A 14,634-nucleotide genomic window follows, 5' to 3' on the forward strand; every position below is an offset into this window, starting at 1 on the left:
CGGACAAAATGTGTGCACTATATAGGGACAGCCAAAGGTTTTCTTATCAAGATTCCCTAGTGAAGTTTTCTAGTAATGTTTTTCTAATCTAAAGGAGGCGGAAAACCCTGTCTGCTGGGACGGAACGAGAACTCATGGCGTCTGAGATGCACGCACGCCGGGTACGCCGCGTGGCACGATAACCGGAAGACGACCGTAGCTGCGCCCCTGTGCCCGCGGATCGGCGTGTTTCTGGAACACCAGAAGGGAGCGTTGTCATTCTATAGTGTGGCGTCGGACACCGTTTCCCTGCTCCACACGTTCAGGTGTCCGTTCTCTCAGCCGCTGTACCCAGCGTTTCGGTTAGACCTGGACGCCACACTGTTGATATGTCCACATGAAACACACAACGGGAACTAACCTCTTCCCATCTGTTTCTGGATCTCTTATTTTGACCCAATGGGAACTCTTCCTGCGTACTGCCGAACAAATACCATTGATTACAAGTAAACACAAATGTGCTTTTCTGCCCCAGAAAGGACCCAACATGAACCCTACCTGACTCTTTACTGCTCCCTAACCTCTCTCTTTCTGAACACCTTCTTTTGACCCAATGGGAACCCATCCTAGACCCCAAACCTAACTCTGCTGCCCTCTCTTGTTATGGTCAGAACCCTGCTTTAGCTTTGCCAGGTACCTCAACTCCTCCACTGTGTTTTAAAATGAACCTCCTAAAAGCTACAACCAACAACTGATTGTTTACTCGTTGCTGTTGCTCTACATTTCAGTCATTTAGCAGACACTCTTATCCAGGGCAACGTACAGGAGCCATTAAGGTTAAGTGCCTTACTCAAGGGCACATCGACAGATTTTTTCACTTAGCCAGCTCGGGGATTCAAACCAGCAACCTTTCAGTTACTGGCCCAACACTCTTAACCGCTAGGCTACCTGCCTCCCTGAAATGTCAACTCAGCATACGTCCACTGTAAGGGATTAATCATTTACATTGACGTCAATCAATCATTTTTGAAGTATCGATGCCAAAAAAAAACTAATCTGCGCTCAACTCCGTGGAGGCGTTGTGTTACTTGATTAGCTTTATCTAGGCCTATCTCAAGTCACCCAACTAGTGATGCTGAAAAGACAATGTTGTTGTGTAAGGAGAGTCTGAACTGAGCAGTATATTGTATGCATGGCCTCTCCATTAAAATATCATTCACAATGTGGCCCTATTGTAAACAAAGACTTCACTTCAGCAGCCATGAAGCCATCTTGATCAATCCCCCTATTCAACTGATCACTGTGGCTGTTACTTAACAATAACATCATGTGAAAAATAAGCTCAGGTCAATCCAACTAAATGCAATGTAGCCGAATGTCTAATGTAGCTATTTCAAAATACTATTAGTTGGAAAGGTTTTGAATGCCATTATATCATCATGAAGGAAATATGTATTTGCTATAAAGTGCATTATTTCATGAGTTATAGTTAGACTAATAGTGGGATAGGCTATGCTGGGTAGCCTATGGTTTCTATGGCCCCATGTCTCTCTCCCTCCCCATTCCTTCAATCATTTATTTCTCTGTGACTATTACAATGAATGCGTAGCTTTGTATTCACGTGGGCTGTGTAACTGTTACTGTCTTCAATAAACCAATCATACATTTTCAATCTCAATTTTACTCTCAACGTTCCAATTTTCCCCTTCAAAGCATAAAAAAGAAAAGGTCTGTCCCTAGAGGGCGTGGTCTGGGGGAAGTCACATGATAGGAACGATACATAAACAAATGTCACATGACTCGTGGCTGTTTTCCAAGATGGCGACTCCGGTGTCTACACCGTTTGTGTTCCTCCTGTTAATATTTCAAAGCGGCGTTTGGTGCTTTCCCGTCCGTCAAACACCCCAAGAAAGTCCTACATGTGGATACAAGGTACGTCTATAGTTCCTATCCCTATTGTGGTGAATAAAAACGCGACTGAAACACTTAAACCTTGTTTTGGTATAGCAGCTTTGATGAACTTCTTCACTGTTTCAAGGTTTAGCCGATTTCAAACACTTTCATTTTCGTGTAGAGAACACAGCAGCAGAAGTTATATTCCTGGCACATAAAACGTGAAATGCAAGCTACAAATCCCATTCGATCTAGCCAGTCTTGCACTAAGGATGGTCTTGCACTGTTATCATTGGTGGTTTAATTAAATTACAATTACAACTTTACCATTTTTGTAAAGCTAAGTAGCCTCTGATATGCCTCTCTCCTTCCCATAACATTAGGCCACCAGCTAAAATCCCTTATTATTTTCTCATTGTGTGTACTACACATCCTAGTCATGTCATGCTACCAAGCCTGGGATGTTGAACGTCCACCTGGTCCCCCACACCCACGACGACGTCGGCTGGCTCAAGACCGTGGACCAATACTTTTATGGAGGTCTGTATCCCCCCCATCTATTATGTGGCTCACATCTACACACTCATAAACAGCTATGTCATAGGTCAAGGTGGTATAGTTAAAAGTTAAACTGACACATTGTTTAAACCATAGTTGTGAGGCTTTTATTATACTTTATTATAGGCATACATAACACCTACAATAACCTAGAATCACATGGTTTTACAGACCTCATGACTGGGTGGGTGTGTGTGTGGATGTGAACCACATGATAGATGTTGTATCATGTGTGCATATGTGTTATCACGTTAGTGTGTGTGTGTGTGTGTCTAACCTGTGTATGTAACCTGCCTGTCGTCGTTCCAGACCGTAATGACATCCAGCACGCGGGGGTGCAGTACATTCTGGACTCTGTGGTGGACCAGCTGCTGAAGAACCCTGACAGACGCTTCATCTACGTTGAGACAGCCTTCTTCTACCGCTGGTGGAAACAACAGACTGATGACATGCAGAACACTGTCAAACAGCTAGTCAATGAGGGTGAGGCCAGAGAGGGGTTATAGAGCCTTTATAAAACATGTCAGGGAGAAGTTATAAAGCGGTAGAGTCCGCCTTCTACTGCTGGTGAAGGAGCCAGTCAGACAGCAGGTTAATGAGAGAAGGGATGTAGGTGTTATAGCAGTGTTAATGAGAGAAGGGATGTAGGTGTTATAGCAGTGTGATAAAGCATTTCTGTGTGTGACTGCTATTGGTGGTGTTATTGAACAGATGTAAATTGCAATTCAGAGGTTATAAACAGTTATAACCCCTTTAACCTGTGATTAAGTCATATTACGTTAAAAATCTTTATTGCTGTTATCACTTTTGTCTCCCTCCTCTCAGGGCGGTTGGAGTTTGTGAACGGGGGCTGGTGTATGAGTGACGAGGCAACCACCCACTACAGTGCAGTCATAGACCAGATGACCATGGGCCTGCGGTTCCTCAACGACACGTTCGGACACTGCGGTCGCCCCCGCGTCGCCTGGCACATCGACCCCTTCGGGCACGCCCGCGAGCACGCCTCCATGTTCGCACAGGTAAGGGTTGTATTCATTAGTGCACACAGTAATGTTTCTTATTACTGAACACAACCCACAATCTCCTGTCTTTTTTCTACCACACAATATCCTGTCTGTCAGCCTTTCTCTGTCTATTCTTGCCCAGGTAGATATCTTCCAGTCCTTTTTCCATCATGTCTAAATCCATTGTCTGAATAGATATAGTACAACCATCCAAGACTATCGTCTGTTGAAAGGTTGTCAGTGTCATAAGGTTCTTGTGAGCTCCCAAGTTGGGAATAGAAGTGGGGCAAAACAAATTTACTCAAAAGTTTTCCAAGTCAGAAATAACACGAGACGGCATGAGTCTCCCTCATCTTTCCATTCAGTTGAAAGGTCAGAGGGACGATTAGAATCCTTCATGTATTTATTGTATTGAATGGGTGGCAGGTAGCCTAGCGGTTAGCGTTGAACATTGGTCCAGTAACCTAAAGGTTGCTGGTTTGAATACCCGAGCCGAGAAGGTAAAACATTTAGAAGGCACTTAACTCTAATTTGCTCCAGGCGGCGCCATACTACCATGGATGACCCTGTAAAACAACACATTTCACTGCACCTACCCGGTGTATGTGACATGAAACCATGCTTTTTTGTGTGTGTATTGTATTGACTGATGGTTCTCTCTGTTCTAGATGGGTTATGACGGCTTCTTCTTTGGTCGTCTGGACTACCAGGATCGTAAAAGGAGGATGGTAGCCAGGGAACAGGAGATGTTGTGGAGGGCCAGCGAGAGCCTCACCCCCCCTATGGCTGACCTCTTCACTGGTACTGACCTTTGACCTTCAACCTCTAGCAATATAGCAACAGCTTCACGTAGTCGCGTCATATTGCTTACAACCTATTCAGTTTTTACAATAGACCTGGGATATCCCATTTTCTTCATCAATATTACTCTTTCCCTTTCAGCACTAACATCTGTCCTCTCTCCCCACTCAAGTGTAGTCTATAGTCTAACATCAGTCTCCCCGGTCAATGTTTAGATGGGATACAGCTTGTGTCAAAAGTGTAAATTCTCCTAACCTGCTACGAAAAGTCAATTTTGATGAAAGCTGTATCCCTTCTAGACAAAACCCCTCTCCCCTCATCAATACTGACCTCACCTTCAACCCCTGACCTCTGACCCCTAGCCACCGCTGTAGCCTAACCTAGCTCCCTCTCCCATAGGGATCTTCCCTAACAGGTACGACCCTCCCGACGGCTTCTGTTGAGACCAGTCATGTGATCAATCCTGACCTGACCTCCCACCTATGAACCCTGACCCCTAGCACCCCAGTAGCCTAACCCAGCCCCCTCTCCTCCAGGTATCCTCCCTAACGGGTACAACCCTCCGGAGGGCTTCTGTTGGGACCAGTCATGTGATCAATCCTGACCTGACCTCCCACCTATGAACCCTGACCCCTAGCACCCCAGTAGCCTAACCCAGCCCCCTCTCCTCCAGGTATCCTCCCTAACGGGTACAACCCTCCGGAGGGCTTCTGTTGGGACCAGTCATGTGACGATCCACCAATCAGAGACGACCCTGATCTGGAGGACTATAATGTTGACGATGTGGTGACCAGGTTCCTCCACATCGCACAGGGACAGGTTAGAGATGAGACGCACACATACAGGTTAGAGATGAGACGCACACATACAGGTTAGAGATGAGACGCACACATACAGGTTAGAGATGAGACCCACACATACAGGTTAGAGATGAGACGCACACATACAGGTTAGAGATGAGACCCACACATACAGGTTAGAGATGAGACCCACACATACAGGTTAGAGATGAGACGCACACATACAGGTTAGAGATGAGACGCACACATACAGGTTAGAGACGAGACGCACACATACAGGTTAGAGACGAGACGCACACATACAGGTTAGAGATGAGACCCACACATACAGGTTAGAGATGAGACGCACACATACAGGTTAGAGATGAGACCCACACATACAGGTTAGAGATGAGACCCACACATACAGGTTAGAGACGAGACGCACACATACAGGTTAGAGATGAGACCCACACATACAGGTTAGAGATGAGACGCACACATACAGGTTAGAGACGAGACGCACACATACAGGTTAGAGACGAGACCCACACATACATGTTAGAGACGAGACGCACACATACAGGTTAGAGATGAGACCCACACATACAGGTTAGAGATGAGACCCACACATACAGGTTAGAGATGAGACACACATACAGGTTAGAGATGAGACCCACACCTACAGGTTAGAGATGAGACGCACATACAGGTTAGAGATGAGACACACACATACAGGTTAGAGATGAGACACACATACAGGTTAGAGATGAGACCCACACATACAGGTTAGAGATGAGACACACATACAGGTTAGAGATGAGACGCACACATACAGGTTAGAGATGAGACACACACATACAGGTTAGAGATGAGACACACACATACAGGTTAGAGATGAGACACACACATACAGGTTAGAGATGAGACACACATACAGGTTAGAGATGAGACGCACACATACAGGTTAGAGATGAGACCCACACATACAGGTTAGAGATGAGACCCACACATACAGGTTAGAGATGAGACCCACACATACAGGTTAGAGATGAGACCCACACATACAGGTTAGAGATGAGACCCACACATACAGGTTAGAGATGAGACCCACACATACAGGTTAGAGATGAGACCCACACATACAGGTTAGAGATGAGACCACACACATACAGGTTAGAGATGAGACACACACATACAGGTTAGAGATGAGACACACACATACAGGTTAGAGATGAGACACACACATACAGGTTAGAGATGAGACCCACACATACAGGTTAGAGATGAGACCCACACATACAGGTTAGAGATGAGACACACACATACAGGTTAGAGATGAGACCCACACATACAGGTTAGAGATGAGACCCACACATACAGGTTAGAGATGAGACACACACATACAGGTTAGAGATGAGACACACACATACAGGTTAGAGATGAGACACACACATACAGGTTAGAGATGAGACACACACATACACACATACAGGTTAGAGATGAGACCCACATACAGGTTAGAGATGAGACCCACACATACAGGTTAGAGATGAGACCCACACATACAGGTTAGAGACGAGACGCACACATACAGGTTAGAGATGAGACCCACACATACAGGTTAGAGATGAGACCCACACATACAGGTTAGAGATGAGACCCACACATACAGGTTAGAGATGAGACCCACACATACAGGTTAGAGATGAGACCCACACATACAGGTTAGAGACGAGACCCACACATACAGGTTAGAGACGAGACGCACACATACAGGTTAGAGACGAGACGCACACATACAGGTTAGAGACGAGACGCACACATACAGGTTAGAGACGAGACCCACACATACAGGTTAGAGATGAGACACACACATACAGGTTAGAGACGAGACCCACACATACAGGTTAGAGACGAGACTCACACATACAGGTTAGAGATGAGACGCACACATACAGGTTAGAGACGAGACGCACACATACAGGTTAGAGACGAGACGCACACATACAGGTTAGAGACGAGACCCACACATACAGGTTAGAGATGAGACCCACACATACAGGTTAAAGATGAGACCCACACATACAGGTTAGAGATGAGACCCACACATACAGGTTAAAGATGAGACCCACACATACAGGTTAGAGACGAGACCCACACATACAGGTTAGAGATGAGACACACACATACAGGTTAGAGATGAGACCCACACATACAGGTTAGAGACGAGACGCACACATACAGGTTAGAGATGAGACCCACACATACAGGTTGGAGACGAGACCCACACATACAGGTTAGAGATGAGACACACATACAGGTTAGAGACGAGACGCACACATACAGGTTGGAGACGAGACCCACACATACAGGTCGGTCACACACACACACACACACACACACAGGTTAGTCATAATAAGACACACACTGTTTCTCTCTCTTCTCCCCTGCACCAGGCGTTGGTGTATAAAACCAACCACATCATAATGACTATGGGGTCAGACTTCCAGTATGAGAACGCCAACCTGTGGTATAAGAACCTGGACAAGCTCATTCGCTACGTCAACCAGAAGCAGAGTAACGGCTCTGAAGTCAATGTTCTCTACTCTACACCCTCCTGTTACCTACAGGAGCTACACAGGGCTAACCTCACATGGTACTATATGAACTATATGATTCTCTTAGAATACTATACTATACTATGTATAGCTAGTCAGAGTAACGGCTCTGAAGTCAATGTTCTGTTACCTTAAATTATGTACAGGTCATTTAAATGTTTTCTCTATCTTCTCTCTCCCCCACCCCCCACCCCCGTCAGGCCTCTGAAAAGGGATGATTTCTTCCCCTATGCTGACTCAGCTCATGACTTCTGGACAGGATATTTCACCAGCCGTCCAGCCCTGAAACGCTATGAGAGGATCAGCAACAGCTACCTGCAGGTACACCACTCAAACCTCAATGGCTTTGTCTGAAAAGCTGCCACGCTGTGTTTGAGAGCCTCAAAACCGTGATGTGTCATGGACAAGTTGTGACTGACTGACTGACTGATCTACATGTAATATTGAGCAGTTATTGATGATGTAAGGTGATTTGTAGTTCAGGCAGTCTCGACTTGCCTTTAAAGTTGGCTTTATGTCAAACGCGGCCATTGATTCCTCCTCGTTGGAGGAGGAGGTCGAAGGGGAGGGACTTGGAGCCTCTTCTCCAATGAGCTTTCCAGAGGGTGGTGAGGAATCATGGATTTGACAGCTTGTACATTTTTCATACAAAGCCAGCACGCATTCCCTCAGGGATGACAGTTCAGTAGTCCCACACTGAGGCCATGTCTGGAGACTTGGTTAATGCATCATTCCTCTCCTCCCTCTGGTTTCAGACGTGTAATCAGCTGGAGGTCCTTGGTGGTCCCATCTCAAGGAAAGGTCCCTTTGGAGCTGGAGACAGTGAGACCCTGAGTAAGTGTCTAGTGTACACACTTTCATCACATTCAAGTGCACTAATTCATCGTCACTACATGAGTTGACTAAGCCTAGTGGCAGTCAGACTCTGTTTCAATGTCCATACTAGCATCCTTCTTATTAATACTAGCATCCTTCTTATTAATACTAGCATCCTTCTTATTAATACTAGCATCCTTCTTATTAATACTAGCATCCTTCTTATTAATACTAGCATCCTTCTTATTAATACTAGCATCCTTCTTATTAATACTAGCATCCTTCTTATTAATACTAGCATCCTTCTTATTAATACTAGCATCCTTCTTATTAATACTAGCATCCTTCTTATTAATACTAGCATCCTTCTTATTAACACTAGCATCCTTCTTATTAACACTAGCATCCTTCTTATTAACACTAGCATCCTTCTTATTAATACTAGCATCCTTCTTATTAATACTAGCATCCTTCTTATTAATACTAGCATCCTTCTTATTAATACTAGCATCCTTCTTATTAACACTAGCATCCTTCTTATTAATACTAGCATCCTGCTTATTAACACTAGCATCCTTCTTATTAATACTAGCATCCTTATTAATAAGCTTGAAGCTGATTAGAGGACGGCGAGGTTGACGGGGAGTGTTCTGTGTTGTGATTGGTAGAGAAGGCCATGGCAGTGGCTCAGCATCACGACGCCGTATCCGGGACGGAAAAGCAACACGTTGCCAACGACTACGCTAGGAGACTGGCCAACGGCTGGGCACACTGCCAGGTACCCACCATGTGTGCCTGTTCTTTCTATTGATCCATACAGTCTCTCTTGTTAGATGAACTGTGTATGATTGCCTCTCCATCTGTCTCTCCCCGCTGTGTGGAGGACTATAGGATACATTAGTGTAAGGTATATTACTGTACAGTGTGTATAACCTCTCTCTCTCATCCCCTCTGTCCCAGGTGTTGGTCAGTAACACTCTATCCTCTCTGAGTGGATCACCTGCTCCTCGTGTTTACTGTGAACACCTCAACATCAGTGTGTGTCCCCTCACAGAGACCAGCAAGAAGGTAACACGGGCACACACACACACACACACACTCACAATTCCGTGAAGTTAAATTCCCCTCCTCTCTTTTTCCATGTTTCTCTGTCAGTTCTCAGTGAACGTGTACAACCCTCTAGCTCGCCCAGTCAGTTGGCCAGTTAGACTGCCAGTGAACGGGACGACCTACAGTATCTCAGACGCTAAGGGCAAGGCTGTGGACAGTCAGGTTGGTCTGTCTGTTCTGATAATGGTTGTCATATGTATTTGTTCAATAACCTTTGTTATGACAGTTATGTATTGTGTGTGTATTTGCGTTTTGTGTACGACTTGTGTGTTTGTGCGTTCCGTAACCCCCCCCCCACTCTATTCCCCCCCCCCTCCCCTCAGGTGGTCCCCGTGTCCCAGGCCACAGCGGCGGTGCGGAGGGACAGGGGGTACGCTGTCAACGAGCTGTTGTTCCAGGTTCAGGCCCCTCCCCTGGGCTACAGCACCTACTCTGTCTCCCTGCTCCAGAACGGCCCTCCATCTCCACAGTCCTCTGTCTCCCTGCTCCAGAACGGCCCTCCATCTCCACAGTCCTCTGTCTCCCTGCTCCAGAACGGCCCTCCATCTCCACAGTCCTCTGTCTCCCTGCTCCAGAACGGCCCTCCATCTCCACAGTCCTCTGTCTCCCTGCTCCAGAACGGCCCTCCATCTCCACAGTCCTCTGTCTCCCTGCTCCAGAACGGCCCTCCATCTCCACAGTCCTCTCCACTGCCCAGGGCTCCCAAGGCTATACAGAACAAGGTCTGGGTCTTATGGCTGTACAAAAACTTACTTTCTACTATGAAAGCAAATATTTGATGTATTGATATATTCCAAAATGTATAATGTCTCCATTAATGATGACATATCAATGCATAAAGTCAGTTGGAAAAGTATTGCATCTAGGTTTTTAGGTTTGGATGTCACCTGTTCTGTCACTTTGACGTGTCTCCTCTAGTTTCTCAGGGTGACCTTTGACCCAGAGACGGGTCTCCTCAGCAGCCTCAGTAACCTGGAGACACAACAGACTGTCAAACTGTCACAGAACTTCTACTGGTCCGTACTACTTACTCTCTACCTCTACCCTCTCTCTACCCTTCCCTCTCTCTACCTCCATTTCTCTCAACCCTTCCCTCTCTCTACCTCTCCATTTCTCTCTACCCTTCCCTCTCTCTACCCTTCCCTCTCTCTACCTCTCCATTTCTCTCTACCCTTCCCTCTCTCTACCTCTCCATTTCTCTCTACCCTTCCCTCTCTCTACCTCTCCATTTCTCTCTACCCTTCCCTCTCTCAACCCTTCCCTCTCTCTACCTCTCCATTTCTCTCTACCTCTCCATTTCTCTCTACCCTTCCCTCTCTCTACCTCTCCATTTCTCTCTACCCTTCCCTCTCTCTACCCTTCCCTCTCTCTACCTCTCCATTTCTCTCTACCTCTCCATTTCTCTCTACCCTTCCCTCTCTCTACCTCTCCATTTCTCTCTACCCTTCCCTCTCTCTACCCTTCCCTCTCTCCACCCTTCCCTCTCGCTACCTCTCCATTTCTCTCAACCCTTCCCTCTCTCTACCTCTCCATTTCTCTCTACCCTTCCCTCTCTCTACCTCTCCATTTCCCTCTACCCTTCCCTCTCTCCACCCTTCCCTCTCTCTACCCTTCCCTCTCTCTACCTCTCCATTTCTCTCTACCCTTCCCTCTCTCTACCTCTCAATTTCTCTCAACCCTTCCCTCTCTCTACCTCTCCATTTCTCTCTACCTCTCCATTTCTCTCAACCCTTCCCTCTCTCTACCTCTCCATTTCTCTCTACCCTTCCCTCTCTCTACCTCTCCATTTCCCTCTACCCTTCCCTCTCTCTACCCTTCCCTCTCTCTACCCTTCCCTCTCTCTACCTCTCCATTTCCCTCTACCCTTCCCTCTCTCTACCCTTCCCTCTCTCTACCCTTCCCTCTCTCTACCTCTCCATTTCCCTCTACCCTTCCCTCTCTCTCTACCCTTCCCTCTCTCTACCTCTCCATTTCCCTCTACCCTTCCCTCTCTCTCTACCACTCCTTCCTATTCTCTATACCCTTCCATAATTATTTCTCCCTCTCATAGTCTCTCTCCCCATCCTTCCCTTCTTCTTCTTTACTCTCACTGTTCTAGCATTGTTACATTGAGGGATGTTCTGTCATCTTTGTTCTGTGTATGTTTCTCCAGGTACAACGCCAGCGATGGTAACAACTCAGACAGTATTCAGATGTCAGGGGCCTACATCTTCAGACCTAACACCTCCACCCCCTTCATCATCAGCAAGACAGCTAAGATAGAAACACTACAGGTTCCTACTACATTATACTTCATGTAGTGTATTTACTTGTGTTTCAATATAATTCAATATGCAGAAGACCCACTAAACGTTCAAGAGAATCATTCCAGTCATCTCACAATTTCTTGTCTCTGCCTTAACCCCCTTCTCCCCCCTCCTCCATCAGAATTCTGTGGTGCAGGAGGTGAGACAGTGGTTTAGTCCCTGGGTCTCTCAGGTGGTCCGTCTCTACACAGACAGCAGGGCTCTGGAACTGGAGTGGACTGTAGGCCCGGTGCCTATAGGGTGAGTAAAGGGCTCAGAGCCACATGGGGCCTGGTCACAGATAATGCACTGGAAGGAGAATGGCATGTTATTGAGACAACCTGTGAATGTCTGGCAGATGGAATGAGTCTTGAACGGACTAGAAAGTATTCCTGTACCATAGACTATAGTGTATCATGTTCTCTCTCGCATCAGTGATGACCTGGGTAAAGAGGTGATAAGTCGTCTAGACAGCAGCATCAACTCCTCTGGTGTCTTCTACACCGACTCTAATGGCAGAGAGGTGCTGCAGAGACGGTGAGGAACCTGTGTGTGTGTTTCCCAAATCTACGCATCAGTATGTGTTCATGGAGTACTGTATTCCGACACATACAGTATACACCCTAATGCCAAGTATATCTGTCTCTGACAGGAAAGACTACCGACCCACGTGGGACCTGAAACAGTCTGAGCCAATTGCTGGCAACTACTATCCAATCAACTCTAGAGCTTACATTAAGGTGTGTCTCATTGGTCATACACCCCTGTCTGCCACACTCTCTTCCTTCTCTCATGATCATGCACTTTCTTTTCCTCTTCCCACTTACAGTTCCTTTTTCTGTGGTAGCCTTCTGGTTCAAAACTCTGACTCTCCCTCCTGTTCTCTTCACTCTGTTCTAAAAATGCATGTGAAGTTTACGTGATATTATCTGACAATAGTAAATCGTGTGTGTGTGTGTGTAGGATGACCAGGACCAGCTGACTGTAGTGACGGACCGTTCTCAGGGAGGAGGCAGCATCCAGGATGGATCTCTGGAGATCATGGTAACACACGACTCTCATTTTTCACCTGTCTCCTCTTTCCCCCGGCTCCACACCCTGTCTCTCTTTGTGCCTCACGTTTATCCCATCTGACCCACACCATCACCCCCAGCTCCACCGCAGGTTGCTGTACGATGACGTCCGGGGTGTAGGTGAGCCCCTCAACGAGACGTCTGACATTTACCCAGAAGGCTTGGTGGTCCGTGGTCGCCTCCTCCTCTCCCTCAGCCCCCCTGCCACGGCCGCTGACACACACCGCCCCCTAGCACAGGAAGTGGTACTGCAGCCTCTCATCTCGTTCACCGACGGAGAGCTGCACCCTAGTACCAGACTGGAGGTGAGAGATAGAGCCCATCTCAAATGATTCTCAAGTTCTCCTATCTCCTTGCCTCTTTCTCAACCGTATTGGAGAAGGTTCTGCCCCTCAGGCCTTCTTCAATGGATTTTGAGAAAGATGTGAGGAATCTAGGAAAGGAGGAGGCTGATTGAGAAACAGTTGTCAGCCCTGCAGATGAAATGTGTGTCACTTTTAACTCTTCCCACCTCAGTTCTCTGGGCTACAGGCAGGGCTGCCCCCTGCTGTTCACCTGTTGACAGTGTCTCAGTGGGACCAGGACTCAGTGCTGCTCAGACTGGAGCATCAGTACCAAGCCTCAGAGAGCAAGGAGCATTCCCAGCCTGTTACTGTTAATCTGCAGGTTAGTGATATGTAATACTGTTTATACACACACCATACAGAGACGGTGGTTCTAAGGCTGGAGCCCCAGCAGCAAGCCCAGGAGAGCAAGGAGCATTCAGTCTCACTGTCAGGTTAGTGGTGAACACACACACAGTGCTGCTCAGACTGCAGCATCAGTATCGGGCTAGGGAGAGCAAGATGAACTGTCAACCTACAGGTTCAGAAGTCCCACACATACGAGCCATAAAGTGAAACCTTTTACTAATACTATACATTCCTGTCTCAACGTGATGTTAATTCATTTCAAACCACTTTAAAAACATGAAAGCTAAACAGATGGTCCATTCTCTACTCTCTGTAGAAGCTGTTCTCCACTCTGGACGTGCTGGGCGTGTCCGAGATGAACCTGTCAGCCAATCAGTGGAAGGATGAGATGACGCGTCTGGACTGGAAGGCGGAGTCAGGTACACTTGGCTTTATCAGGGCTGCATCACACAGGTCTAACAAACTCCTTTAACTGTCTGCTTACTCAGCCCTCTAGGACGAGTGAAGACCGCTGGCCTGCTTTATTGTAGCAATTCCTTTGTACAGAACTTGATGCCTGTTGTCTCCGTTTGTCTCAGGTGCGATGCCCCTGCCGAAGAGAGGGGGAGACCCCTCTGTGTGGGAGGTGAACCTCAAGCCCATGGAGATACGCACCTTCCTGCTCCGTGTCAGGCAGAGATAGTCAATCACCAACCTCCGTTCCAGAACTAGCCAATGATCAATCGGCAATGCAGTAGCAATCAACCAATACCTGTGGTTTAACAATTATGAACTCACTGCCTTGATCGGCTGTAAATAATTTGGAGTCTGTGTACATGAATCAAATGAACAGGATTTTCTGGTCATAATTCATTTGACAGCTCCTAGAAAAGAGCTTGTTTGAAGTCGCTGAACAATTCCTTTATGTTGTAATTTTACAGTGCCAATACCACAACCTTTCTGGTATTTCAAAGCCATTTTCTGTAACTACTTATTACTAAATGACAAAAACTTCACACACACACACCTGTTACCAATATATAT

At 46.7% G+C, this 14,634-nt stretch overlaps 2 protein-coding genes across 3 annotated transcripts in view; both read left to right on the forward strand.

Annotated features, from left to right (window-relative positions):
• LOC106593677 (E3 ubiquitin-protein ligase TRIM47) overlaps positions 1–1,657 on the forward strand; it is a 9,743-nt gene extending 8,086 nt beyond the window's left edge. For both annotated transcript variants that reach the window (XM_014185053.3, XM_014185057.3), the window contains exon 8: positions 95–1,657. In XM_014185053.3, coding sequence (XP_014040528.1) covers positions 95–399 — 305 coding nt within the window. In that variant the 3' untranslated portion in view covers positions 400–1,657. The remainder of the gene's footprint in view (positions 1–94) is intronic.
• Positions 1,658–1,763: 106 nt separating this feature from the next.
• On the forward strand, positions 1,764–14,567 carry LOC101448032 (lysosomal alpha-mannosidase). The gene is made up of 23 exons (XM_082958722.1): positions 1,764–1,911; positions 2,310–2,412; positions 2,740–2,913; positions 3,256–3,449; positions 4,103–4,235; positions 4,909–5,054; positions 7,474–7,673; positions 7,836–7,956; positions 8,391–8,469; positions 9,120–9,229; positions 9,412–9,519; positions 9,607–9,723; positions 9,885–10,283; positions 10,480–10,577; positions 11,714–11,834; positions 11,989–12,107; positions 12,282–12,383; positions 12,499–12,586; positions 12,810–12,890; positions 13,000–13,224; positions 13,436–13,585; positions 13,928–14,030; positions 14,190–14,567. Exons 1-23 carry the CDS (start codon positions 1,768–1,770, stop codon positions 14,291–14,293), a joined length of 3,219 nt encoding a protein of 1,072 aa, XP_082814848.1. The 5' UTR covers positions 1,764–1,767; the 3' UTR covers positions 14,294–14,567.
• The last annotated feature ends 67 nt before the right edge of the window (positions 14,568–14,634 follow it).

The sequence above is a fragment of the Salmo salar genome, chromosome 12, assembly GCF_965601325.2.
Source record: "Salmo salar chromosome 12, fSalSal1, whole genome shotgun sequence".
Taxonomy (NCBI): domain Eukaryota; kingdom Metazoa; phylum Chordata; class Actinopteri; order Salmoniformes; family Salmonidae; genus Salmo; species Salmo salar.